Genomic DNA, 27,821 nt, shown 5'->3' on the forward strand with positions numbered 1-27,821 from the left:
AAAGCTTGTGTTTAATATCACGATTGATTCATGCATCACTCAACTATTAGGGAAAATAAACACAATTTATAACTTTTTAAAAATCGTGACATCCATTGATAATGTCAGAGAAGTCTATGGAAATCACGATGCTGTTAGCTAGCTAGTAAGGATGATCTGGGAAAAGAAAATTCACCATTAACTCTGCAGGTATGGTCATGTTAAGGCCAAAAATGACACAGAAAATCTACCATGTTAATCAAATTAATATCTGATGTTTCCTAACTTGTTAATGTGCAAAGTTATGTTTGCGCCATGTCTGAAATTATATTTGAAATACTTGATCAATGAAAACCAATGTTGTCCTTTTCCAATAGTAAGCCATACTTTTCAATTAAGTCTGTTAACAGGATGACATTGGTAGCTGTGCAAGAGAGACACATTAATAATTCAAACAATCATTCCACGCAAAGTATTAGTTTTAAAATCAAAACTGGTGCCAGCAGGTGATCGTTTGTTTTCTCACTCTTTAAATCTGAGCTTGATTACAAGAGCCAACCAGGAGGGACGATTTGAGCAACCTGAGAAGTCAAAGGGGTCAAAGCAATTACAAAAACGGCGACAGACATTGAAGCAATGCTGGAAATACAACATTACAAGGTACATCAGGTACATGGAAAACTAACTCTGAGATTCACTTTGTAAAAGTATACAATGAGCTGGTCAGTGTATCAACATAAATGTTGATAGTGTTTGTCATTGGGGCAAATTTTACAGGCTTAAATTCAGTAGATCTCGATTTGTATGCAACCAACTGTGTAGGAGTTTAGTCCTATGGGTGAAATATGGCCATTCTTAAGTTCTGAGTTAACTTCACGAAACTGGCCCCAGGAGGCTGGAGCTCAGTGGAATTCTAGAATGCAACAGAACTCGAAATTCCACACAGCAAGTTCCAGAGCCCGGCGATCCAGGGCATCCTCAGACATTCCGCCATTACGCTCATTTCTTCAGCTTGGCCAGGCCCATCAGGAGCTGATCCCGCCGCTCCCTCCTGGTGGACAGGTGCGGCTGATCGTTGGGTATGAGGTCACACATTTCCTGAGCATTGACGCGGGGGGAGGACGGAGGTTGTGGTGATCGGGAAGAGAGACATGGTAAGAATGAGAAATACGGTATACCACACCCTTTCCCATACATTTCCCAGAATCTTTTTCATCTGTTTGCTGCAACACTGGACCCATCTCAATGCATAAGCACATTTCAAAATGTTTTTTTAATTATTCACTCAATTTAATAAAACAAAAAATTTCTCTGCAGTTAAATAATAACAATAGGACAAACCACTGCGCTGGGAAAAAACTGAGATAACGATCACACTTGTGTGTGAACAGACACACGCGGGCAAAAACAGCAGCACAAACATACTGTACAGACGTGCACATACATACATGTCCAAGCGTTTAAACATGCACACATGTAGAAACGTACACGTACATACATGTACCCACACTTCCACATGTATATGTCTGTATACACACACCTGGACGATGGCCTCGGCTTCCTCCCCAGTGAACTCAGGAACAGGTCCGAAGGAAGAAAGCACTCTCCTCATCCCCTCCCTGTAGCGCTGCAGGTAGTCTCCCAGACCTGGAAGAAAATGCCGGAAGGTATTTGAATGGGACACTTACCGCAGAAGTAACTTTTTGGTTCATTAGTTTACTGTGTTCTTATGCGCTGACCACGGAAGCACCAGTTGTGTGTCGGTAACATTGGTCCTTTTTCAACGATAAAATTTAATCCGAATGATAACTCGGGAGAACTCTGACCTCATGGCCCAACAACTTTTCCTTGTAGTGAGGCTACAGTGAGGCTAACTCCACGGCTCTCCCCTGGTCCTGTTCTTGACCCGGAGCCAATTGCCAGTCAATGCAGCACATTTCTTCTCTTTAGAAATAGACACTTTTGAAAGAAGTACAGTTCACAAACTCTGCTTGCAATCTTATTTGCTTAGACTGCATCGGTAATAATGCTTTTGCATTTCTCATACTCCTTTTGCCACATCAGAATCTACATTCTTTGGCCACTGCTGTCTGCCCAGATAACGGCAAACACCTTAAAATCACACCAACAATTTTTCTTTTTGTTCAAATAAAAATACTCTTTTATAAGAGAAGAGAACTTAAATTGATTCAAATAAATTTGTCCCAATTCAGGGGAATATATATATATATATATATATATATATATATATATATATATATATATATATATATATATATAGGGGCGATGCAAGACCACAGTTGAGTAGCCCAGTAGAACCTGCAGCCACACAAGACGAGGGCTGAAGACATTCTAGTCCAACAGGGCCCAGCAAGAGTAACGTGCAGACTGAGAGCAATCGCTGGGGAATTTCCACTGACCCCACGATCGCTGAAGCCTTCATCATTTCATCATTTCTATCAGCTGGTCGGAGTCAATGGGAGGAAAACCAACCACAGCAATTCCACCAGGAACCCCAACCACACCTTGCAGTGGCTGAGTGCGTCACTGCTGACCTCCGTATATCAATCACTGGGAAAGGAGGGACTGACTGAGCTCTCTATTATGGATAAGACCTTGACTGGCCGATACACAACGAACACCATTATCGTCACGTTGGGTTTTGAATGCAGTGTCATAGGTGTGAAAAGCCTGTGTGTCTCAATAGCACTTAGCCCAACCACAGCCACAAAGGCAAAAAAGACCCACGGAATACTTCAGATAAGATGCTTGATGCGCAATTGCTGATAAGGGGTTTATCTACATCTTTTGTCCCGTTAAAGCAAACACACATGTAGGCAATACTTGTAATGGACTGTTTTTAGGAGATTTTTGCTAGTTAATCACTTGCAGAGACCCACTTATCTTATGGTGTTACATAAGTATTTAACAAAAAGATTTCATCACCTGAAACAAATGGGTTTAATGAAATAATTGCCTGGAGTACACTTGACTGGTCAGTGATTTGCTGATACAGTGACTTTCCCTCTTTTTTGAAAGCCTACTCTTTGTGTGCTGCCATTTGTGTGGTATGTGAGACTTTGAGTGTTTTGAGTTTTGAGAAAGCACAGCCTCCGGAGGACCTGCAGTGACAACAGAACTGTGAAAACAGCAACCATACGAAGCAAAACATGAAACCACAAGTTGAAGGTTTCCATGACCCAGAGGAGTTTTCAAAGGTTACAGGTGAGTCTGGTGTATGTAAAACTGATGTATGCATATAAAGCGTTAGTTTACAAGGAGTTACATGTAGTTGTACAACAACACAGACTAGACTGTTGTTTTCCTCTAGTGTTAAAACACTGCTTTTTGAAAATCTTTCAACTACAAATACCAAGTCACAGCAATTATTTTTTCATGATTGAAAATGGTTTTAATTTAGGCACACCACCAAAGACACAAATGCTGTTTTAACCACCAGCACCAATTATTGTTATAAACAGCACGAATAAAAAGTCACAACATAATTTTTTCCCCACTCTAATCAACACTAATAGTCATACTGATGCTGTAGGGAACCGGGGTTCTGTTAAAGGTGTAAAATCCTGGGAGATCGGAGCCATCTGCAGAGTGAATCACATAACGGAATTCTGCTTGAAGGTCACATGACTTTCCGCGATGTGTGACCGCTGGGCTCACAGTTTAAGCAGAGTTTTCTGCTGTGTGCTGGACACAGTCCCCACAGGGCCTGCGGGTCACACACTCCTCAGAGTTACAGCTACTGCTAGCACCCTCCTTATTATCTCACAGGAGGGTGAGAGCCATTTGGGAGGTCAAAGGTCAAAAATGGCAAGGCTGTTGTGCCTCCTCAGTCCAGGCTTGAGTACCGGCAGCACAGAGGAGGGCTTCATATGTCCGTGGGTGTATTCACAGGGGTTCCACACATTGAATGTAACACTTAAGTGCGTAAAATTCTAAGTATGATAGAATGATAGGTGGTGTGTCTAATTGCTCTTAGGCCTCTTAAGACAGGGACATTTTTCAAAAGTAAAACTTATAAGAACCAATACATTATGTAAATTACATAAACTGTAAAACTGTCTCTATTCATTTAGTTGTCTCTCAAAAGCACAGTGGGAAAAATTGATCCAATCAAAGACAGGAACCTCCACACTGCTGATCTACTCTGCAACAGGCTGAAAACATCAGTCTGATATGTGTTTATTAATGTACAGTCCCATGATTTTTAGATGTTTTTACTGCTCACTTTGCGCAAATGTACTGTGCTGTACTATGGACAGGAGTCCTCCCAGGTTTAAGAAAATTTACAGGGCTTAGAACATTTCACCCATTTGCTCTCAAAAAATGATGCAGTTCATGAAAATATGATAAATGCAGTAGACATTATGCAGTGCCTGTTGCCCAGTTCATGGTCTGGCTGCTCTCTCCTTTAACAGCAGGAGCCTCCCAGAAAGGGAGAGAGAGTTTATGAGCGTGTTCTGTTAAAGAGTGCCACGTGATATTACCACCTATAGCAGGGGTGTCACTCCAGGTCTGCAGGTATTTATAGTTTCCTTTCAATCAGCAGCCAAAAAAAGGCCCCAGAACAAGGGGTGTGGATTCTTTAGCCAATCAATGATTTAAATGCTGAAACACACCACACTGCAGCCCTGGAGGACTGGGGTTCAACACCCCTGACCCACAGAGCACTCTGAGGAAAGAGCGCGAGCCAGTCCTGCATTAACGTGTGTGTACCTTCGGGTGCGTTCAGGTGCATGGTTTCCATGGGACCGATAAAAGCGTAACGCATGCCCAGCCCCTCGGTCATCACCAGATCCATGTCCTGAACTGAGATGATCCCTTCCTGTGGGAGAGCAGACAGGAGAGGACACGAGGAGGTTAGGAGGAGAACATCTTCTAACAGCGCCCTGCGATAACACATTCCAGCATAAACCACTTCCTGTCATCCGTACCTGCCCCTCACTGACACAAAGATTGCTGCTGTTGCTTGTTCTAATCTTTTTTCATACAGTAATGCACATGCACAGTACTTAACATTTCATAGAAGAAACTCTTCTTTTACTAAGGTTTCACAAACAGCCCAAAAATAGCCTTGAAAAAAATGTACAAACACAGGAGGCTCGGGCACGGGAAACTCGAGAAATGATTTCTCATATTTCAGCCATTTCATTCATTTCTTTTGGTTTCCGTCGGATTCTCAATCTTTGATCCGGTTACAGGTCATCCATTCTTCATTGAGCAAAGCGCTTTACTCATTAGGTTCTTTGAGTACCATAACAACAACTGGCATTTACTGAATTTAGAGGGGATGGCCTATCTTTCAACATGCACATACGTCTCTGGAGACAGTGCCACTTCAACAGCCCAATCCCTTCAAAGACAGTGGCACTGACGAGGCAAGTGTCCTATAGTGTACAGAGAGAACTGCTAAATTAATCTTGACATCAACACCTCGCCGTGAGACTGCCTCAAACTCCAACCTGCTTCGATGGGGTACCCAGGGTGCCAATCCGGCTGAAACCGGACCAGGTGAGCCCTTATGCACCCTTCATCCCGGTCCCCCAAACAAACCTGGACCCATGACAAGGTCTCAGGCAACACACAGGACCCGTCCCTTTCAAAGCCTTTCTCCCATCTCACCAACTCCCACCATATTGGATTTCTGCAGTCCTTCATTTCTGTGTCCCCAAAATAATGGGAGGGCACTACCCAGCAGGGAGAGCGGAGAGGCAGGTCCGGCCAGCCTTCCTCTCTGATTACCCCACAGTTCCAGTTACTTGCTGGCTGACATGGGTGAAATCAAAGCGTGGACAAAGGGTGAGGGGACAGTGCGGTTTTTGTTCCCGTCCCGTGGGCAACAACGGCCCCGTTATCCGGCTTGGCGAGCCGGTGGGCCAGGTTAGAGCAGCGCCTCCCGGGAGCCGCGAAAAGAGGCCTTTCCTCGGCGCGGTAATCACCGGGGAGGAACGGCCCGCTTTCCCAGCCGCTCCACTTTCCCCAGCTGGCCCGGGCTCAAAAGAGCCGGGGCATCAGAGCCGCGCGGCACAGCTCAACACCAGAGCTGGCAGAGTGCGCCAGTGTGTGTGTGGTGAGAGTGTGTGTGTGTGTATATCTGTGTGTATGTGTGTGTGTGTGTGTGTGTGTGTATCTGTGTGTATGTGTGTGTATCTGTGTGTGTGTGTATGTATGTATGTGCATGCATGCTTGCGTGCGCGCGTGTGTGTATGAGTGTGTGTGTGTGCGTATGAGAGTGTAAGTGTGTGTGTGTGTGCGTGTGCATGTGTGTGTATGACTGTGCGTGCTGGCAAGTGTTTGTGTGTGTGCGTGCGTGCATGTGTATGAGAATGTAAGTGTGTGTGTGTGTGCGTATATATGTGTGTCAGTGTGTGTGTGAGAGTGAGTGTATCTATTTGTGTGCGTGTGTGTGTGTGTGCGTTGGGGGGCTCTGAGGAGAACTGGGGCTCAGTCTCTCATGCAGAGCCCTCTGTGCCCAGTCAAAGTGATCCGCTTTGTTGCCACCAACAACGCCCCTGCCCTCACCACGAGGGCTAGACAACGCCCCCCATTTATCCCGAAAACAGCCCAGCACCCCACTTTGCATCTCAACAGGGGTTCCAGCCAGGGGGATCTCACAGGGCCCAGGTACTGATCTCCACTCTGTGCCCCTGTGTCTGAATAACGGAGGTTAATGAGTGAGAGTGTGACCCTGGGACAGTGGAGGTTGAGAATAACCCCTTTCACAAACAGCAGTCGGTCACACACAAACACACAGACCCATTTCACTTTAATCGAAAAAAGAAGCAGGAGCTTTTAGTTTAAATATACTTCTGAATAACAGAGAAAAGACCTCGCTTTGTGTCCAATACTGAAACAGGACAGGGCCTCCAAACTGTTGGAGAAGCACAGAATCGTCTAGAACGTGATTGTATGCTGTAGCGTTAAAATGTACCTCCACTGGAACTAAGGAGCTTAGCCCAAACCATGCAAAACAGCCCCAGGCCAAGGAGTGTCCAGATACCTTTGGTCATATAGTGCAGTTACAGAAAACTTGTATATCTGGTGTGTATATTGACATGACACGTGAAAAACACAATGAAATGTGAACAGTAACAGCTAGCCTGTGCTTAAGACCTGAATCATCTGCACACTCGAAGGTAACCCATTCATCCACGGAGAAGGGACTGAGCACACTCAGGCACTCAAACTTCACACCGGGTCCTTTCCTTACAACAACACACGTTTCAGCCCGATGCCCAAGTCACTGAGCGAATGTCGAGATGAGTTTCACTGCAAAACAGCTCTGCTGGTCACCTGACTCCCAGCCGGATCTTAAATGTCGCACTCCGGCAGGTCGGCTAGCGTGTGAGCACACATTTAGTCTCACATTATTTCATACTTATTCTCTCGTTATTGCTACGAACTATGGTCTTTGGTGGTGTGTCCAAATTAAGCATGGCGAGGGAGAGAGCACTGCCTGAAGTCCACACTTCAGGGATCATCCGCATTTAACACTGCAGCATTAACACTAGCACTGTCCCTCACAGGGAATGGTAAATGGTAAATGGTAAATGACTGCATTTATATAGCGCTTTTATCCAAAGCGCTTTACAATTGATGCCTCTCATTCGCCAGAGCAGTTAGGGGTTAGGTGTCTTGCTCAAGGACACTTCGACATGCCCAGGGCGGGGTTTGAACCGGCAACCCTCCGACTGCCAGACAATCGGTCTTACCTCCTGAGCTATGTCGCCCCCAGGGAAACAGGAAACAGGAAACACTCATAACCTTCACCCAGGGCTGAGCTGACTCTAGCTACAGCCATGCGAGCCAAATTCCACAGTGCTGTCTGCGGCCTCTGAACCCAAAACTAATAAAGTTACACAACAGCTGCCTAGCCACTGGTCTCCTATAGAGCTAAGCTGTTATATACGCATGTCTGATAAAGTACAAGCTACATGCTAGAGTTGTGCAGAGACAACATAGTGCGACATAGCAAAAGGGCTACTCACAGGCATAACAGGAACTGTAAGTAATGAGCAGAACTCCAGAGGAATTCATGGAAGGCTACACAGTGCTGGGGCCTGTGTCAGGGGGTACGACACAGCGGAGTCATCTGACCTACCTGAAGCAGGTAAAGTGAGGTGAGGAGGATGTACATATTCAAGAGACATCATTCCACACCTCCACACTGTTGATATTTGTGGCATCACTCACTCTTCCACATTCCTGATCCCTCTGTGACATCACTCACACCTCCACACTGCTCATCCGTCAGTGACATCGCTCACACCACCACGCTGCTGATCTCAGTGACATCACAAAGGGCACAAGACCAAGGGCAATTAAGATTTGTCCTATTTCTCAGGTAATGCAAGCGGAAGTCATCAGCAGCAGACTGTAGGAAAAAGCATACAAACTCCCACTCTCCTCCATGTTTTCCACAAGAAGGGAGAGGGAGAGACTAAGGCAGTGGGTTCTACAACTGCATAATGTTAAATAACAACTTACTTATCAGTCTAACAATTCCACAAAAGGTCTCACAGTTACATGCAGTTGGATTTGTCTCCATCAGCTCCATCCCAGGGTAAAAACAGCACCCTAGCGCTCACGCACGCTAACCTTGACCAGCCTCCAGGACTCGGCGATGACGGCGTACTGCACGCGGTTCAGGGCGAAGCCGTCCACCTCCTTCCTCAGACGGGCGGGCGACTGGCCCACCCGGGTCATCAAGGCGTGGGTGCGCTCCATCACCGCGGGCAGGGTATCTGGGTGGGGAACCAGCTCCACCAGACGCACGTAGTAAGGAGGGTTCACCTACAGGGGGCGCACATTCAGCTCAGCTCCAAGAACAATAAACGCACACACAATTCTCCATATCTGGTGTCTTCTGTTTCAGGGACAGTCATATGCAAGTCCCACTGAAAAGTACTTTTCTTGTGAAGCACAATGCATTTCATCTCAGCTTCCTCTCGAGCAAGATCCTAAAATAAGTGAAACCAGAAAACCAGAGCAGTGCCATGCCCAGTGTTTTGGCTGTAGTAAAGACTGAATGAGGTCAAAGCCAGTGACAGTACTACTGCTACTCAATCTCATCTCCAAGATTACAGAGCTATCATATTTAACACCGGGTTCCAACAGGAGCCACGCTGGCCTGGGAAACTCCAAGAACCATTCTCCTGACATTAGAATAAAAAAAACGAAGCTGACAGGTAAAGCCGTGCTTCTTCCTTGGCATCGTGCCTCTTCCTGTAGTTAGGTTATGCCTGTCTGTACAGACACAGAAGCCCAGCTGGCAAAGGGCTAGCAGCAAGTCGATGCTAATAGGATAACGATGGACCTTTCTGGCTCTGTGTCAGGCTGGATATCTGACCGGCCACCTCACACAGCCTAGCTGGGAGAGGGCCACAGCGCCCCCTGCTGAACAGCACAACCAGGGGGACAGGGCCTGCTCCACTCACCCTAGTTCCGGCCACTGACTTAAGCAGTTAGCCTTTTAAAGAGAGGGGATGAGAAGCAGCTGTATGGTCATGGTTGTTTTAGACAGTCAAACAGAACAGACTGGTTGGAGGGGAGTGGTGCACTACTGACCAAGTGGAGGGGGGGTGGTGCTCTACTGACCAGGTAGAAGAAGGGTGGTGTTCTACTGGCCAGGTGGAGGAGGGGGGGTGCTCTATTGACCAGGTGGATGGGGGAGGGCTGTTCTACTGACCAGGTGGATGGGGGAGGGGTGTTCTACTGAACGGATGGGGGGGGGGGGTGCTCTACTGACCGGGTGAGACACGATGCAGCGTGTCTTGTTCTGAACGCGGGAAAAGACGTTGCTGGGCAGCAGACAGGAAGTGGAGCTGCTGAGGATCACACTCTCTCCGACGTGACTTTCCACCGCCTGGAACACACTCTGCTTGGCCTCCAGCTCCTCAAACACACACTCCTGCCAATGCAATACAACAGCCGGGTCAAATACATGCAAGTCTGCATTTCACATAACACAATTATCTGTATTTTAAGCATTTTATCTTGCATGTGTCAAACTGTACTCTACCACAATCCTACTCAGGGGCCACAGCAATAACCTGAGTTCCGTTCTGTTCATGTTCTACACATCACCAGCATAAAGCATAAACATGGCTGCCAATGGGATAATGCAATTAGAGGTTTTGAGAGTATCGAGGTGTGAGAACAAATCAAGCATTTCCAATTCTCCCCTATCCAGTAAAATTCATCAATGGAGGAGTGGGTGTTCTCCAGGACCTCTCAAAGCTCTCTCCACCCTCAATCAGTTGGACAAAAGACCAAGAATGGGAGGAGAGATTCTTTCTAATTTAGCCATGCTCCTTTTTTTGGCTCTCCTTCGATCCTGTCCTGAAGGCATTAAAATGGCGTATATTGTTACTTAAAATAACCCAGCTGCGAGCGCCAGGAAGAGAACAACGGGGCCCAGTGTTGGGACCCTGTGCAGGCTGTAGTAGCGCAGAGTGTGAGGGCCGTGTGCGTCGGGCATGTGACAGACCTGCGGGGCGCAGGGTGAGCGCTCGCTGTCCTACACCATTCGACATATTTCACATACTTCCCCCGAGAGCGGCCCGGCACACAGAACAATGAGGACCCGCTGGTGGGAGAGGGTCACAGGAAGCCGGCGAGGCGGGGGGCTAGACCCAGCGAGGGGGGGGGGGGGCGCACTCGCATCTCCGGGGCGGCCTCGTCGTGCTTTTAAAGTGTCAGACGGCAAGTGAGAGAGTGCATCAGGGATCTCATCTGACCAGCCGAGACCCGTCCCCACTGACAGTGTCAAAACATGCAGTGATTGTAGTCCACGTGTAGCCTGGGTGCTATGCTTTCTCTCCCAGCGACAGGAAGATGCAGACACTGTTCCACAGTTCTCACACACCCCAGTGGCCAAGCAGTCTCCTCTCATTGGCTAATCTGTCCCCCCTCACATTGGCCAAGCTGTCCCCCTCTCATAGCTCTCATTGGCCAAGCTGACCCTCTCTCATAGCTCTCGCATTGGCCAAGGTGTCCCCCTCTCATAGCTCTCATTGGCCAAGCTGACCCTCTCTCATAGCTCTTGCATTGGCCAAGCTGTCCCCTCTCACAGTTCTCTCATTGGTGAAGCTGCCCCCTCTCATAGGTCTCTCATTGGCCAAGCCATCCCCCTCTCCTTGTCATCTCATTGGCCAAGCTGTCCCCTTCGAACTGTTCTCTCATTGGCCAAGCTGTCCCCTGTTCATAGCTCTCATTGGCCAAGCTGTCCCCATCAGTAAAGCACACTCGAATTACTGGCCTCTGTTCAGTGATAAAATATTACACCTGTTAGATCTTACCATTGCACTATTTGAGCATGTCTGAGATGTTTCAGGATACATGAGGCAGGGGGCTGGGGGAGGGGGGAGGGGGGAGCAGGGTATGAAACTGCCTTGTAAGGGATACAAACATTACATTTTGCAAACTGCTGCATCTCTGTTTCACTAAAACTCTAATCACAGGAACACAGGAACAAAACCAGCACTAAACAGGAGAATGAACTGCTGCAGGTGAAAGACAGACCCCTGGTCTCCAGGCCCCTCAACACAGTATGAATCCAACTCCAATTCAGCTCTAAAACATCATCAACCCAAGCTCGGGTTATTTGTGTGAATAACAGCTAAATCTGGATTCGTAGTTCCAGAAGAAACTCCATTTGCTTGCAAAAGGCTGAAGTAATACAGTTACAATTGTTTATTCTTAGTTCCAATATGTAGGTATAGTAAGTAAGTAAGCTGCAGAATTGAAAGTAGCAGCAGTGGTAGTAGTCTCATTACTGGTAGTGGCAGCAGAAGCACAGTGGTGGTGATAATAGTTCTGGTATTTTTAGTAGTTGCGGTGGTGGTAGTACTAGTGCTGGTAATAATAGTGGTGGCAGTAGTAATAGTACTGGTAGTGATAATGGTGGTAGTAGTATTGCCAGTGGCGGTAGTGGTACTAGCAGATTCTAACGTTGCTTGTTTTTTTTTTAGCTAATACACACACTTCTCAAGCTAATATTTAAAAACCTTCTCTGAGCCAATTACAAGACATAAGTAATATTCATTTGATTATGAGTTCACTATTGTTGACAGAATCTTCTGATTTCTGAGTAAAATACCCCTGTACCTCACTCGGGCCCATGCTGCTGATAGCATAGCCATGGCTAATACCCACAGGGGATGGTAACCCACCTGGACAAAGAAGGCTCCCTCTAGTGCTTGAGTGAGGTCATCATGGCTGCTGAGGAGGGAAAACTGTTCCGCTGCACTCAGCTCTCCTCTCAACATCTGGGCCTGCTGGAGCTCCTCTAGCTGCTTTCTGTACACACGCGCACACGCACGTATGCGCACACACACACACACGCACGTATGCGCACACACACACGCACGCACGCACACACACCGACACAAATGCACACACAGACGCACAGACAGTTGAGTTTACTCCAGTGATTTACCTGATTTAATAAAGGGTGTTCTCTTACAGTTGCACATATTGGGGACCAAAGTAGTAATTAACCAAATATAATTTAGAACCTATAACTGAAATACTTAATAACCAACATATTCAGAACAAAAATTTAATTGAACTTCCTTTAGCAGAGAAGCCCAATTGAAAGACCACATCCCCTATTAATATAGGTCTGAATTACTGTACGTGCCATTTGCCCTTTACCCAGTGGTCATCATGGGAAGGTGTTAATTAATTAGTAATACAGTTCTAATATTATTATTATACCAGCAACACTATTTGCAGCTATGAGAAAGTACAAATATTACATATGACAAAAGCGGAAAGGAACTCTGTGAATGCTTCTCAGACAGACAGCCCCCAGGGCACAGTGAAGAACCAGAACTGGGCAGCTGAATGTTAGAGTAATAAATGTTAGCACGGGGGCTGTCAAGCCAAAACAACATGAAACCTGCAGAAATTATGGACTGAACCGGAACTGGTCCACTATCTTCCCAAACCTGACAATGAGGTCAAACCATTTCTGTCCGTACAACTCGGCAAAGCGTAGCTATTGGTATTCAGCAGAGAACTTTAACAAAACTAATGAAAATTCTGTTGTTTGTGAAGTCCTGCTTGAAGAGAGATTTTGAAGAAGTTTATAGACTCTTATGACTTGCAGATCTTTAAAACAGACATGACCGATCAAACTCGTAACTAACTAGACTGCATTCTCAGGAACAAATTAAATGCTTGTGGTTTCTTACAACCTGCTGGCATTAAAAAAAGCTGCTACTCCCCCTGTTGTTGGGAAAGGGTAAAATCATTCAAAAGTGTTATCATTACACTGGATAAAGCAGTGGCTCCCAAACTCGGTCCTGGGGGACCACAGTGTATGCCAGATTTCGTTCCACAGTTTTAAATCTCCGAATTTTAACAGGCTGTTATTCTGTTTACGTATGTACTTTTTTCCACTTTTATGTACATAATTATCCAAGAGAACTGTGTAATCAACTGCTCTAATTGATTCATGAAGTGCAGAGTCACTATGAAAACCAGCAGACCCTGTAGCTCTCCAGGACCAGCGTTGGAGACCACTGGATTACAGTCATCAACTATTGTCACATGGCTCACGTCTCCATGGAAAAACTTTCAGGAGCAGTGTATTGAGCTTGTATTCGAGCAGTGGTTCCCAAACCTGTTCTTGGAGGTCTACCATCCTGTAGGTTTTCATTTCAGCCCTAACAAACAACACCTGAGTCAGTTGCTAATTAGTAGAATCAGGTGTGCTAAATTAGGGCTGAAATTAAAACCTACAGGGTGGCAGACCTCCAGAAAAAGGGTTGTGAATCACTGCCCTAATACAAGCCCAAAACACTGCTGATGGCAGCTTCTCCATCAAGACATGAGCCATGTGACAATGACTGATGATAGTAATGGATAATAGTTTTTAATTGTTTAATTAATTAATAAATCAAGGACATTTTTCCCCACTGACCTCACTTCCTGGGCAGCCTTCAGAGCCTGTCCTGGTTGGTTGTCATAGATCTTCACCCTGTACCCTCCACTAAGAAACACCATGGCCCATGAACGGCCAATCAGCCCACTGAAAATACACAGAAAAGAGTTACATTAGACAAGCAGACATGCTGAATTATTGGACGTGGAGTCATTGTTTGTGGTATTGAAGAAAAAAAAAAGATATTACCACTAGTAGGGGGAAAATTATGTGCAGACGTCTTTTGTTACATAGTGGCAAAGTAACAAATCGGATATTGAGTATAAACTGCAAAGAACGACACACACTTGTGTTATTTTAATATTTTTTATATTTCTTCACCTCTGACCTTTGACACCCTGTAATGCGCGAACATCTAGTACCAGAAAAATGTTACACAATAACAGGAACCATAAGCCAGGACAGGATGTGGAATGTGAGTGTGAGGGCGGTTTTGAGCCTCAAACTGACCATCTGCACCTCCTAAAAAATGGAAGTCACAAGACCAGAAAACGGACGTGTAGGAAACCTAGGCATAGTGCAGCAATTAACTAAATCAAATATTACGCTCTGGGTCCCCATGACTTATTCAATAAGAGCATTAATGTTCGAACTTATATTCTTGCATGTTGGAGAACAATCTAATATATTTGCTAAATATATATGTAGGCTTTGATAGATAGGATGGGTTCTGCAGTATTGCAAGTACCTGACAGTTCGTTGCCAGCTTCGAATTTTTAAAAGCTATTAGCTAGCAATCTGATGTTACTTCTTTAAAATCTCTTTATTAACTTCTGCGCAATAGGTCTAACAGAAGTACTGTCGCAACAGGAATCATGACCGATTAGTTGACAATCTATAGCTAACTCACCTAGTATCACACCCGAAAACAACCAAATCAGTGCCACCTAGTTAACGAAATAACTGATCTGTACGTAAATTAAGTTTAACATGCCACCAGTGTGCGAACCCCACTCTAATTTAGTAAATTAGCCAGTTAGCAATATCGCGCTATTCAATCCAGCGATATGTTGATTCGCTTCAATGACTGTCACTGACTGTTAGCTCCCTAGCTAATTTAGCAATCTTGGCTCACCTTCCAATAACAGAAATGATCCTTCCTTCAGGTGTAACGTTACTCATTCTTCTTTGTTACTGTGCATAGAATATCTGTCCGTATGATCTATACCTGGAGACCACAGCAGGCTACAATAAGTACAAAACCAGGGTAATGAACTTGTGGTTTGGTTTTGTTTGAACCCTGCTCCATCCATTTGTGATCCGCCCCTTGCTGACGCGTTGCGTTCGGGGCGTTAGCTATCGACTTTTCCAACTTAGTTGTGATAGAATTTCTATATATAGCACCAACACTAAAACAAATCATTGTTAACATATCACAGTGGTAATTTCTCAATTCTTCAAAAATGATGCTTAATTTTTTGAGGACAGCACGCAAGTCGGTCTTCAAAGAAGAGTCATCTTGTATCCTAGCAACAGGTCTTCTACCTTCTTAACCAATAAAGTGAAACGGAGCGTCCCACCTTCTCTATTTTAACCAATCAAGCAGCGTATAGTTTAGGGGCTACGCGAAACTCGCAATGCATTGTGGGCCACAGCCTCCATGGATTCCAGGCTGTCAACAAACTAATTTACCAAAACGTAGGTTTTTTGTAGTCTATTTGCTTGTTTTACAACAAGCTACATCTTGTTACTGAATACGTGCTTAATTGTGAACTGTTTTGACAGTACGTACATAGTTGGCTAGGTAGTTTTCTATCTTGAGTTTATCTATCCAAGCGAATTCATGTTTATATGTTTAACTTGCATGTAAGCTATTAGTAGGTAGCAGCTTACTCATTGCCAGCCATTGGAAAATGTATGTGCTAGCGCTCGCTTCATCTAAATTTCTTATGAGAATCATGTTATCTTATTTGCTGGTTAACGTTAACCATTAATTTTGAATGATTTGCTTGTGGGTGAAAACACACGAGTGTTCATTTAACGATAACTGTAACCTTAATTTTCTAGCCAAGAAGTTATCCAACCTAGATGGCCAGTAACGTTACCGTTACCATTTTTGAACATTTTTTGTGTTTTGTTACATTAGGCGTATTAAGTTACACTGTTACATCAGAACATTTGTATACGTGAATCATGTATTATTATTTTTTAAACCAATTTAACGTGTTCGGTTGCTACATGTGCTATATTATTTTAACCATCTCATTCAATTCTAATAGAAACTTATTTTGACATTTAAATTAGTAACATCCGAGCATATTTAATGAAGCTATTGTCCTTTTGTCCCGATAGAGTTGCAGCAATATGATGGAGCATGTACATCTAGCTGCGGAGGAGGAAGATGACCTCTATTCTGGCTACAATGACTACAATCCTGCATTTGACTCCGAGGTGTGAAGCTAATGTTCCTGTTATAAGAAACCTCAACTACGACTTATTTTTATTTAGATCAACTTTATAATTATTATTATTTATTTATTTTTATTTTTTTTACAATCAATTACGTAGTGAATTGCTTATAGACTGTTATTGCATATGTTATGGTATTAAATTGTGACCTGAGAGTAAATAGTTTGGCAAGTCCAAAACGTGGTTGAATAAAGATCTTCATTTAGCAGCACTGACGCTCTGGCTTTTCAGGAGCTGGACAATGATCCTGGCTTTCAGCAGGCAGTTAGGACAAGCCACGGGAGACGACCCCCGGTAAATCATATTATTATATAACCGTGAGTTTGCAGTCAGTTGTTCGCAATTGCAGTGGGCAGGACTATGTTTAATATAAAACGTTTTGAAACCCTTCTGCAGATGACTGCCAAATTTCCTGGAACAGCCATTGGAGGACGGGCCTTGGGTACTTCCTTTGGAGTGAGTTACACTGATAGGTGTTGGGCCTGCTGTTTTTTTTAATTTTTTTAAACTACACAGGCTCACACTGATTTATTTTACTGTTTGGAAGAAGCAAATAAAATGTTCAGCTGTGTGACACGGTTTTATTTACAGTGGCCCATTGTATAAACTTATTCTTTATTTTTATCATGTTGTTTTATCTTGAAGTCGAGGATGCCTATGGCCTCATCTATGGGTCGGCCTATGACGGGTGCAGTGCAGGTGAGTGGATAAGGTGTATCTTTACACTCTTTTTATGACCTGTATGCCCTATTAGGCGCTCCTCTGAGGCAGCCTTCCCACCACATACCTACAGAACTGAACATTAAATGAAAGAACCCATTAGTGACACACAAATAAAAAAAGTATCACCCAGGAGGGCCTTATACAGACTGACATTTAATAAATTATACTCTTTCCCCTCTGAGGAGTATTGATTGGCAAAGTTGGCAAATGATCATATTTAGAAATCTAGCCCCTGTCATTATATGACTTGCAATGGACAATCATGTAATGAAATGATTTTACCCTTTTTAAGGTGTATGATCACAATATTGGTTAGAATGTTCTTAACGGAACATCCTAATGGTGATGTAACAATCACTGCTGGTAATTGAAAGCAATGGAGTTATAGAACACTGACTTAAAATTTTGAAGAAACAAAACATTCCAAAAAACCCACTCTACAAAGGATTAAATTTGATGTATTTAACCTGTTGATCTGTGCATGAGACAGGATGGAGCAGCACGGCCAATGACTGCAGTGCGGGCAGCTGGGTACTCTTCAGCCATGGCCAGAGGTGAGTGCCCTAGTAGAGTGTGAGTGAGGGAGAGACTGTTTACACTGCACTAAGGAATATTCATTACAGTACTGGGCAACTGTGAAGAGTAGTGGTTAGAGCACTAGGCAGCAGCGAAGTGTACTAGCTGTTTCTACATACAGATTGAAGAATGCATAGTAAACGATAGAGGTACTGCAGTTTAGTTTCATTTGCAACAAACTCAAATTCGGTTTAACTCTTTCAGGCTCTGCATTTGACCCACTGGGTCAGTCCAAAGGACCTGCGCCTCAATTGGAGACAAAAAATGAAGACACGTAGGTCTTTAATCTTTTCCCCTTTTTTCATTGATTATCTATGATTTATTACATAATGCAGTGCATTTAGCTTCCATTACTGTGCTGTTGCTTTAGCACACTGCTGTGAACTACCATATGCACTCTGACACTGGTGGAGAGCTGCTATTGTTTTGGAGGAAATGTAAATTAAGAGTTTGTGAAAACGTCTCAGAAAAAGGTGTTATTTCAGGCCTGAAGAGAAGATGAAGATTCTGGAGAGGAAGGTGAATGACCTGATCGAGGAGAGCTGTATGGCTCACGGTCGTGGTGATCTGCAGCTGGTAAGAGTCCCTCCCCCTCCCCTTCTCCTCTCAAATGTGCAGGGCACAAATATTCATGCTGCTTTTTACCAGTAAAGATTCAGGTGATTTTATTCTGCTTCATAGCCTGTTTTTCTCTGTTGCTAGAAAAGTTTCATCTTATAAAATTGAGACTGAGGGCTGTATGGACATTTTACATCAGTCTCTCACATCTGTCCCCCTCCCACGCATTAAATTGTTGTGTTAATTCAACACTGAACATTTTGCTGTGCAGTGTCTTTTACAGATCTCTCCATTTTCGTCTCTGATTTCTCTCCCTTGTCAATCCCTTAAGTGTTTCACTCACATTGATCTCTCCAGCTCTTCTCCCATTTATAGGCTGGTTGAGTGTGCCTGCTCTGTTCCACCTTTGTGCTGATCCAAAATGGCGCCTACTGTGTCTCTCTTGTGCAGTCGCTGGAAAAAGCCAAAGAAGCAGGGCGGAAGGAGAGGGCTCTGGTGAGGCAGAGGGAGCAGACTGGCACTGCTGACACCATCAACCTGGATCTTACCTACTCTGTGAGTGGCTCTTCTCTCTGTCAATCCTCACCCCTGGGTGGTGTCTGACACACAAACTCACAAGTAGATAAGAGTTCCCTACCAATGGCCAGCTATTAGCATTGGTCTGTCCATGCACATAGATATGAATCACATTGAGAGGAGTTAAACTGTACAGCTTCATATATTGCTTTAATGGTTTCTGTGATGTTCGGGGAGCAGTATGTAATAGCGGTTAGGGAAGATTCTGTGTTCAAATACAGTGCGGCACACACACACACACACACACACACACAGTCACATAGTGTGTTAAGAGTGTAGACATGATGTTCTCTTCTCGTCCAGGTTCTGTTTAACTTGGCCAACCAGTACGCCAACAATGACATGTACCCAGAAGCACTGAACACCTATCAGGTTATTGTGAAGAATAAAATGTTCAGCAATGCAGGTAAACAAGGAGTGGAATCAAGCTGAATGTATGCGCCATATAATAGGGTACAGCATGACTACAATGCATCAGAGCCTCTGGGCCTGATGTCCATTAAAATCAGTCCTTATTCTAGCATGAAACGCCTCAATGTTTTCCTGTTTTCTTCTCATGCGTTTTGTTTGGTGGTGTTTCTAATTTTTTTCCATTTTGGGGGTTGCAGGACTTTTAAAAGTGAACATGGCAAATATTTACTTCAGACAGAAGAACTACCCAAAAGCCATCAAATTTTACCGTATGGCTTTGGACCAAATCTCAAATGCACACAAAGAACTGCGGTGAGCACCCTTCCACATCTCCCACTGGCCTTGTCTTTGTTTCCCCGTGGATAGTGGACCCCTAGCAGCCTGCAGTGGAGTGCCGGTATGCAGCAGTGGTGTTTGAGCGGTGCTGTCTGACTGTCTGTCCTGCAGGATAAAGATCATGCAGAACATCGCGGTGGTGTTCATACGGATCGGAAAGTACTCCGATGCCATCACCTCCTTGGAGCACATCATGAGCGAGAGCCCCAACATCAAGACCGGCTACAACCTGATCCTGTGCTACTACGCCATCGGGGACCGCGAGAGGATGAAAAAGGCTTTCCAGAAACTCATCTCTGTTCTGCTGGGTGTAGACGAGGAGGACAAGTACACTCCACCCAATGTGAGCATGTAGGACCTTACACTATGCTCCTATACTCCTGCAGAGAGGGGTATATTTACAAAACTCACAGCATCAGGGGGCTAACAGCAATTAAGGGCTTAGTGTGTGTATGGGAAGATTAAGGGATTAGTGCATGTATGGGAAGAATTTCAGAATCTTAAAATCAAACTGATTTTGTCCCTTTACAGGACGATCCCCACACCAACCTCGTGATCGAAGCCATAAAGAACGACCAGCTCCACCAGATGGAAAGAGAGAAGTAAGACCCGTTCGAGGTCTTCCTCTGAGTACTGAAAGCAGGGCTTTTAACAGGCCATGTGAGCAGACTCAAACTGTGACCCTTCTGTCCACTGCAGGAAGGCGCTGGCCGAGAAGTTCATCATGACTGCGGCGAAACTCATCGCACCGATCATCGAGGCGTCCTTCGCGGCTGGGTTCGACTGGTGAGTGGAGAGTGTGACTGCGGTGGGCTGTGGCCTAAATGTGTCCTTATAGCGCAAGCTTTCATGTTCATCAGATGTAATGATTATGACTTCAACTGTGACACGTTTCTCACAGGTGCGTGGAGATGGTGAAAGGCTCTCAGTATGTGGAGCTGGCTAACGATCTGGAAATTAACAAAGCCATAACCTACCTGAGACAGAGAGATTTCAATCAGGTATGACTGCGCATGCACAATGCAGAGATGCATTGTGGGCCGTCGTTTAAACTGCACCCATTTCTGCATTTCACTTCATCCATTTGTCAGCGTGGTAGATCACCACTCTCCCTGTTAATGTATCCTTCATTTTTCTGCACGTTTTCTGTTCTTTCTTTCACTCTGTCCATCTGCACGGCTCATAAGAACGAGGTACGTGTGTGCGTGTGTGTGTACTGTATGTGTGTTGGCGCTCACGCTTGCATATTTGCGTGTGAGACTACCAGTGCTTCTTTCACCCAGGCTGAGAAGTGGCTTAGCATTTCCCTGTCTGTTCTTCTGAACTTTAAGTACACCTGAGTAGGAGTGACTCGTGTGGGAGTGAAGACATGAACGGTCTGGTCCGTATAACTGGGTAGATGTTCATTAGAGGAGAAACCTAACAACTGCACTACACCACGACAGGCTCCTTATAGTCCTGACACATCTCGTTCACTACCAGTCACCTTTATCACGGCCCTTTCTTTTATTAACAAGTATTCCCACTTCATCGGGGAGCAAAATGATTTCACTGACTGAACGCTTCTTGAGTATGTTTCACAGAGAGCGGTGCTGATGGGAGGTGTGTGCTGATTGGATGTGTGTGCTGATGGAAGGTGTGTGCTGATGGGAGCGTGTGCTGATTGGAGCTGTGTGATGTCCGTCACTGCAGGCAGTGGAGACTCTGAAGATGTTTGAGAAGAAGGACAGCAGAGTGAAAAGTGCTGCTGCCACCAACCTCTCCTTCCTCTACTTTCTGGTCAGTCACTGGTCCTTCATTTTAAGGCTATATTCAAATATTTTTTGCAGATTTGAGGAATTTGAACAATAGAAAAAAGCATCAGGAAGAAAAAAATGTATGAGGCTTTGAGGAAAATACAAAAACATGGAACGCGAAAAATATTTTGTATTTTACACTACACCACTACCATGAGCTGTTTATAGTACTTGAGTCTAGCACATGTGACCAGGGTGAAATGGACTACTGTACACATTGGGTCACAGCATCTCCCCATGATCTGCTGTACAATGTAAAAACTGATTTTAGCCTGTATTATGTACAACTCCTCTTGAAATCCATTCCACCAGAGGACTGGCCCAGTATCACCAAGTGAACAGATGAAACTCAGTCACCAGTTACTGGCATCCTAACCTGGCCTTCTCCCCTCAGGAGAAGGACCTGGACCAGGCAGATCGCTATGCCGACCTGGCCATGGCTGCGGACCGCTACAACCCAGCAGCCCTGACCAACAAAGGCAACACGGTGTTCGTGCGGCACGACTACGAGAAAGCAGCCGAGTTCTACAAAGAGGCTCTCAGAAATGACTCATCCTGCACAGAGGCGCTGTATAATCTGGGTTAGTCATGTCCAGTGCAGCCTTAGCTTACTCCACACTAGTCATCTCCAGCACAGTCACAGCTAATACTCCACACACATCATCTCCAGCAGTCATAGCTAATACTCCATACACAGCATCTCCAGCACAGTCACACACATCATCCATCATCTCCAGCAGTTATAGTTTATACTCTACACATGTCATCTCTAGCACAGTCATAGTGGTGTTGAGCTGAGTATTTGTAAGCCATAAGAACCTGTGCTAAGTGAATGTAATGTAATTTAATGGCTTTCATTTGTTAATGAATTGAACATGATGTTCTTGATGTTTGTTGCTGATGCGTGTCCACACTGACCTCAGGCCTCACTTATAAGAGACTGGGCCGGCTGGAGGAGTCGCTGGACTGCTTCATTAAGCTGCATGCCATCCTGAGAAACTGTGCCCAGGTCATGTACCAGCTGGCCAGCCTGTATCCTTCCCCTGCAGGAAGTCATGTGCACATCACAGTGACCTGTGTGAGGGTCATACACAATGAGGTACATTTTAATCATGTGTGGGTCATATACACAACATGGTGAATTTTAGTCACGTGTGGGTTATATACACAACACAGTTTATTTTAATGACACACGTGGGTCATAGACACAACACAGTGGATATGAATCACATCGTGTGGCATGCATGTGAGGCAGGGGTCTCTGTGTAATGCAGTATGACCACGCTCAGAGCTGTATGATGTCATAGCCGGTGTGTAGGACGTGCCCTGAGCTCTCAGTCCGGAGGTCAGATCCATGTGGGAGGGGTTGCAGTTCTTAACCGGAGGGGGGCCACAGATACGAGACGCTGGAGGACTCTAACCAGGCCATCGAGTGGCTAATGCAGCTGATCAGCGTCACGCCCACAGACCCCCAGGCACTGGCCAAGCTGGGGGAGCTGTATGACCACGAGGGGGACAAGTCTCAGGCTTTCCAGTACTACTATGAGGTCAGTCCCACTCTAGTAACTGTACTGCTGTGTCATTAGCTTTCTTTAACCCTTTGAAGAGTACGTTTTTTTTTTTCCCCAGAATTTTTCTTTAGAATTCTAAGTCAATGTTCTGAACTCCACTGCTTTCAATAGGGTAACTAGGGATAGTTACAGAAACTAGAGCAACAGGGAAAGCTACTGTTTGTTATTAATTTTTTTTTTTAGTTAATGCTGGCAATGTGGAATCTAAATTAAAAAGTCACACAGTGACAAACGTTGTGCAAATGGATGGTTCTGTGCTATTTAGTGTGGGGGATCAGAATGCCCACTAGTGCATGGGTTTGTTTTATCTAGTCTTTTAGATATTTCCCATCAAACATGGACGTGATCGAGTGGTTGGGAGCCTACTACATCGACACGCAGTTCTGCGAAAAAGCCATTCATTATTTTGAAAGAGCTGCCCTTATTCAGTGAGTCTTGTCTTCTTAAATAATAGTTACTTGTATTAATTAAGTCTGTGTGTAGATTTTGTGTGTGTACTGTATGTATGTGTGTGTGTGTGTGTGTGTGTTTGGTTCTGACAGTGAATGTGTTCATTCTCAGACCCACCCAGGTAAAGTGGCAGTTGATGGTGGCCAGCTGTTACAGGAGGAGTGGTGAGTTACAGAGACCATATCTGACACATTATAGTGTCTACTACTTTACTTGCCCATGTTGTAAGAAACACTTTCTGAATATTTCTCCTGCTTCTCATTTTAAGGAAACTACCAGAAGGCACTGGAGACCTACAAAAGCATCCACCAGAAATTCCCGGAGAGCGTAGAATGTAACGTACCCCGTTCAGGCCCGTGTGCTGTGGGATTGTGGGTAACGTGTGCTCCCGTGTGCGGTGCTGATTCTCAGGGTGGCTGTGTCTCGCAGGCCTGCGCTTTCTGGTGCGACTCTGCTCGGACATGGGCCTGAAGGAGGTCCAGGACTACGCCACCAAGCTGAAGAAGGTGGAGAAGATGAAGGAGAAGAGGGAGCAGGTAGACCAGGACACCCGCAGATGTCCTCTTCTGAGATACCGCCATACGTTTGCTTACCGCCCTGGCTAGTGCTTTCCACAGGGGTCATTTCACATTTAATGCTTTTGACCTATGTTCTTCTTTCCTGGTCCTGGTGGGTCACAGGGTCTGCTGAGTTCTATTTTTGCATTAATATGTGAGGTGAGGTGAGTTGTCTGTGTAATAGACAGCTTTAATTGATTAATTAAGTGCCGAGTAACAACAAACCTACAGAGCTGGCGTATCTCCAGAACCAGGAATGAAGATCACTGGGCATGTTTCAGGGGTCAAAGTTGAGGGTCTGCCTGGCAGACCTGTGTTTAGGTAACGGGGCCGCAACTGAGCAAACGTAACTGCACTCGTAACGAAAACAAGTCCAGCTCCTAGGCATAGTGATGCCCAGCTCATTAGTTTAGGCACTCATTTGAGATTAGAGCTGTCAATCAGGTCCCCTCAGTCCAATCATCTCTCTTCCTTTCTCTCTGCAGAGGGTGAAGTCTGGACGGGAGAGCAGTGCTCGAAGCCGTAGGGAAGGCAGCGCCAGCAGCGGTGAGTCTCTCACTCTTTCAAATTAAAAGCGCATTAATGGCACAGCATGCGTTTCTTTCTATCGGTCTCTCTACATTGACGGGTTGAGTGAATCTTAATAAAATCCAGCCAAAGAGAGGGACATTGCATGCAGCTTCAGAGCTCCCAGCAAGGGTTGGGGTGCCACTTGTCAGGAGAAGATAACAGGGTGCTCAGGGAAAGTGGGGACTTTTCTGAAACCTTCAACTCCAAGTCCTAATGTCTCTCCCCTGTTCTTAGGTCCTCTCACCCACCTGTGAACTCTTATCCTCCTAGAAGCACTAAAAGTTGCTTTAGCATGAAGAATGTGCACATCACATAATTTAATCCATTCTGAAAAAGCTGGCATCTTGATGTCTGGAGGGTTGAAATCTAGATCGACCGACATTTTGACAAAAAGACTAGGTTAACCTCAGTATAGCTCAGGTTTTACATGGATATAGCCTGGTTATGTCCAAGTCAGCTAGAAAACTTTCACTTTTCAACCAAAATGTAGTCAGGTTTTCACCTGAACGCCTAGGTGTTCCACCACAAAAATGTTAATTGGGAACTTTATATATACATCCATATTTTCCCTTGCTCTTCCTCGGGGCTTCTTGTTCAGAGTACTCCTCTGATAATAGAGAATCCTAGTCGGGCACAAGTTCTCACTGCTACATTTTCTTTTCTTAACTTGCTTGAACTCAGATGTGGACGGTAAAGCAGGTGAGCAGCAGAAATTCCAGTTGGTCACATTAGCTCAGGGGTGTCAGACTGAATCCCAAGGGGGCTGCAGTGTCTGCGGGTTTTTGTGGTTTCTTTTCAATCATCTGCTAATTAAGGATTCTGTGGATTCTGAAGCCAATCAAGGACTTAAATGAACCACTGGTGCCAAAAACACCTTGAAAACCAGAAGATGCTGCGGCCCTCCAGGACCGGAGCGTGACACCTGTGCGTTAGCTAAAGCTTTGTATTCCGTACCTGCACTGTGTGCTAACCCTGTGTCTAGGCCAGTGGTTCTTTGAGATCGACCATCCTGTAGGTTTTCATTTCAACCATAATTTGGTTCATCTGGTTCTACTAATTAGCAGCTCAAGAAGATCTCCAGCTTTTTAGGCTTGGAGTGAAAGACTACAGGACGGTTGATCTCCCGGAACTGGGTTGGTAACCACTGGTCTTTGCAGAGCCTGTTGTCCCTTCACTTTTTTTGTGAGAGCAGTTTCCCACTGACTTGCTTTTACAAGGGTGTCCAATCTTATCTGAAAGGGCCGTTGTGGATGCAGGTTTTTGTTTTACGACACCTGATTCGACTAATTAACATACTCCGGCCCTTTCCGAATAAGACTGGACACCCCTTTACTTTTCACTATGAAACTGTTCTTCGATCTCTTTTCATTCTGAAACTGTTCTTCGCTCTCTCTATTCACTCTGAAAGTGAGCTTCACTCTTTCCCTCTTTTCTGGTCTCCAGTGGGCTCTTCCCCAAACAGCACTCCACCAATCAAAAGCAACGGTAGGCTTCTGCAGACCGCAGTGTCCCACAGTACGGTTATGCATGACCACTGTGTGTGTGTGTGTGTGTGTGTGTCAGTGTTTTTAGGTTTGAAGGTAATCTGTGTATATCAGCATGATGTACTAATATAGCTTAGACTCCACAAGAAGTAACATTAACCTTAACACTGTTGAAGGTATAATGTAAATTTCCATCGTAGATCAGGGTGGGGGAATAGACTTCACATCATTTTTTTTATCACTGGAGATAAAAGAAAAAGTTGCCTTTCATTGCCCTGTCAATGTCATGGATTTCTGTGGTTGTTCATCTGTGATGACTCTTTGAACAAGCATAAGTGAGAGGGCACGAGTGCACCTCTCATAAATAAATCCCATTATTGACTGACTTTTTATTTTTGTCCTGGCCTGCTGATATTGTGGCTTTGGGCCACAGGTGAGTCTATGTAGGGGAAACACGGACTGGTGTGTGTGCGTGTGTGTACATTTTGTGTGATTACCCATCCCCTAGGTTCTACCCCTCTGGTGTTTTGCGTTTCTTTGTAGTTTCTGAAGCTCTCACAGACATTGGTCATTTCTGCCTACCTTCCTCTTTGTGTTGCTCTGTAGTTTTTTTTTGTTGCAGTCTCTCTTCCTGACTCTAGACATGGGCAGGGCAGAGGTTAATGTTCATATCAGAAATCTTCAGCTCTCTGTGAGGAAACAGGATTTGGTGCTGTTTAGTGTTTGGGGTTTTAGTCTCGCTTCATCTGTTCCAAGCTGAAAACATTCTGTGGGTGTAAGGGCTTTGTAAGGGGGGTTCAGTTAATGAACTTGCTGGAATTTGAAAGACCCACTATTCCCTTCTCTGTCCTCTGCCTGGGAGGAGTGAGTTCTGGAACACCCATCTTCCTCTTTTAATGGGAAGGGGCTCTTTCCATGACTACCTGGCCTCCATGTTTGGCCCTTGAAATCAATTTTTACATGACAAATTTGTACATATGCTGTGATCTGCACAGAGAGCCTTCATAGCAGAAATGCCCATAATTGCATGAACCATATTAATGCTTAATGTTTCCGAATTTTAATTATGTGTTGTCAGCATATCATCAGATTGTCATTAATGTTGTTAGATCTTTTCTAAGTGCTAGGAGCCTGCCGTTTTCTTGATTGTAAGATGGAGCCTGCTGATGCAGTGGCCTACCCAGCAAAATGTTTTCTTTTGTGGTTCTATTCCTCTTTCTTCTACGACTGTTATGTTTTAAATGTTTTTTTGTGATTGGCTGCCTCCTCAGACAGTGGACACAGCAGCCAAGGCACCAGCGCCAAGGGGGAGCGAATGAGCGCCAGGCTGCGGGCACTGCCAGGGTCTAACGAGCCGTACGAGGCCAGCAGCCAGCGAGACGTGGGTGAGCATCTCTGCTTCCTCCCTGTCCCCTGGTCACACTTTCCATCTGTACAGCAAGGTTACTTAATGCAGGGCTGCCCAGCCCAGTTCCTCGAGATCTACGTCCTGTAAGTTATCATTTCAACCCTAATTTGAGAGTTTAAATGAAAACTTTTACTAATTAGCAGCTCAACGAGATCTGAATGAGGTGAGCTTTGTTAGGGTTGGAGTGAAAGCATACAGGATGGGAGATCTCCAGGAACAGGGTTGGGCAGCCCTGCTTTAATGCATTCTTTAGTGTACTCCAGGGATACTCAAATCTGGCCTACTGGGCCAGTAGTACTGCTCGTTCTCATTCCTCACCTCCAATCAGGGAATGACTTAAAGCTGACACACCAGGTAAATGTAATCTCTGGTCAGTCAGTGACATTATTGGACTATGCACAATCAGGCAGAAGAGAAACCCAGCAGTACTACTGACCATGAGGGCCAC

The 27,821-nt window shown here is 45.0% G+C and overlaps 3 protein-coding genes across 15 annotated transcripts in view; 1 reads left to right on the forward strand and 2 right to left on the reverse strand.

The window, feature by feature from the left end:
• On the reverse strand, positions 1-22,357 carry cryl1 (crystallin, lambda 1). Of its 5 annotated transcripts, XM_035394613.1 has the most exons (9): positions 22,252-22,357; positions 18,558-18,667; positions 13,928-14,035; positions 12,171-12,297; positions 9,746-9,907; positions 8,596-8,790; positions 4,714-4,822; positions 1,520-1,626; positions 1-1,077 (listed from the first exon to the last, which is right to left on the reverse strand). In XM_035394613.1, exons 2-9 carry the CDS (start codon positions 18,581-18,583, stop codon positions 979-981), a joined length of 933 nt encoding a protein of 310 aa, XP_035250504.1. In that variant the 5' UTR covers positions 18,584-18,667; positions 22,252-22,357; the 3' UTR covers positions 1-978. The 5 variants fall into 5 exon arrangements, with proteins under 5 accessions (XP_035250504.1, XP_035250507.1, XP_035250505.1 ...); XM_035394614.1 differs by lacking the exon at positions 18,558-18,667 and having other exon boundaries at positions 3-1,077; XM_035394612.1 differs by lacking the exons at positions 18,558-18,667; positions 22,252-22,357 and adding an exon at positions 15,024-15,398 and having other exon boundaries at positions 3-1,077.
• The window catches only part of ift88 (intraflagellar transport 88 homolog), a 13,449-nt gene continuing 1,121 nt past the window's right edge, over positions 15,494-27,821 (forward strand). The window contains exons 1-28 of one of the 8 annotated variants that reach the window (XM_035394603.1): positions 15,494-15,586; positions 16,241-16,339; positions 16,589-16,651; positions 16,754-16,813; positions 17,003-17,056; positions 17,571-17,634; positions 17,861-17,930; positions 18,142-18,232; positions 18,665-18,769; positions 19,094-19,196; positions 19,399-19,513; positions 19,649-19,880; positions 20,069-20,139; positions 20,237-20,323; positions 20,439-20,538; positions 20,725-20,730; positions 21,230-21,316; positions 21,728-21,914; positions 22,257-22,365; positions 22,730-22,880; positions 23,217-23,332; positions 23,466-23,518; positions 23,623-23,688; positions 23,784-23,890; positions 24,397-24,457; positions 25,163-25,180; positions 25,925-25,966; positions 27,237-27,350. In XM_035394603.1, the coding sequence (XP_035250494.1) occupies positions 16,253-16,339; positions 16,589-16,651; positions 16,754-16,813; positions 17,003-17,056; positions 17,571-17,634; positions 17,861-17,930; positions 18,142-18,232; positions 18,665-18,769; positions 19,094-19,196; positions 19,399-19,513; positions 19,649-19,880; positions 20,069-20,139; positions 20,237-20,323; positions 20,439-20,538; positions 20,725-20,730; positions 21,230-21,316; positions 21,728-21,914; positions 22,257-22,365; positions 22,730-22,880; positions 23,217-23,332; positions 23,466-23,518; positions 23,623-23,688; positions 23,784-23,890; positions 24,397-24,457; positions 25,163-25,180; positions 25,925-25,966; positions 27,237-27,350 (2,419 nt within the window). In that variant the 5' untranslated portion in view covers positions 15,494-15,586; positions 16,241-16,252. The other 7 variants (XM_035394604.1, XM_035394605.1, XM_035394609.1 and 4 more) reach the window with 7 other exon arrangements.
• Positions 22,390-27,821, reverse strand: part of eef1akmt1 (EEF1A lysine methyltransferase 1) — a 9,947-nt gene continuing 4,515 nt past the window's right edge. Inside the window, exon 6 of one of the 2 annotated variants that reach the window (XM_035394619.1) lies at positions 22,390-22,407. The gene's annotated coding sequence lies outside the window, so the exon portion shown is untranslated. Of the gene's footprint in view, positions 22,408-26,501; positions 26,655-27,821 lie in introns of those variants that run through there. The other variant, XM_035394620.1, reaches the window with a different exon arrangement.

Source organism: Anguilla anguilla, chromosome 15, assembly GCF_013347855.1.
Source record: "Anguilla anguilla isolate fAngAng1 chromosome 15, fAngAng1.pri, whole genome shotgun sequence".
Taxonomy (NCBI): domain Eukaryota; kingdom Metazoa; phylum Chordata; class Actinopteri; order Anguilliformes; family Anguillidae; genus Anguilla; species Anguilla anguilla.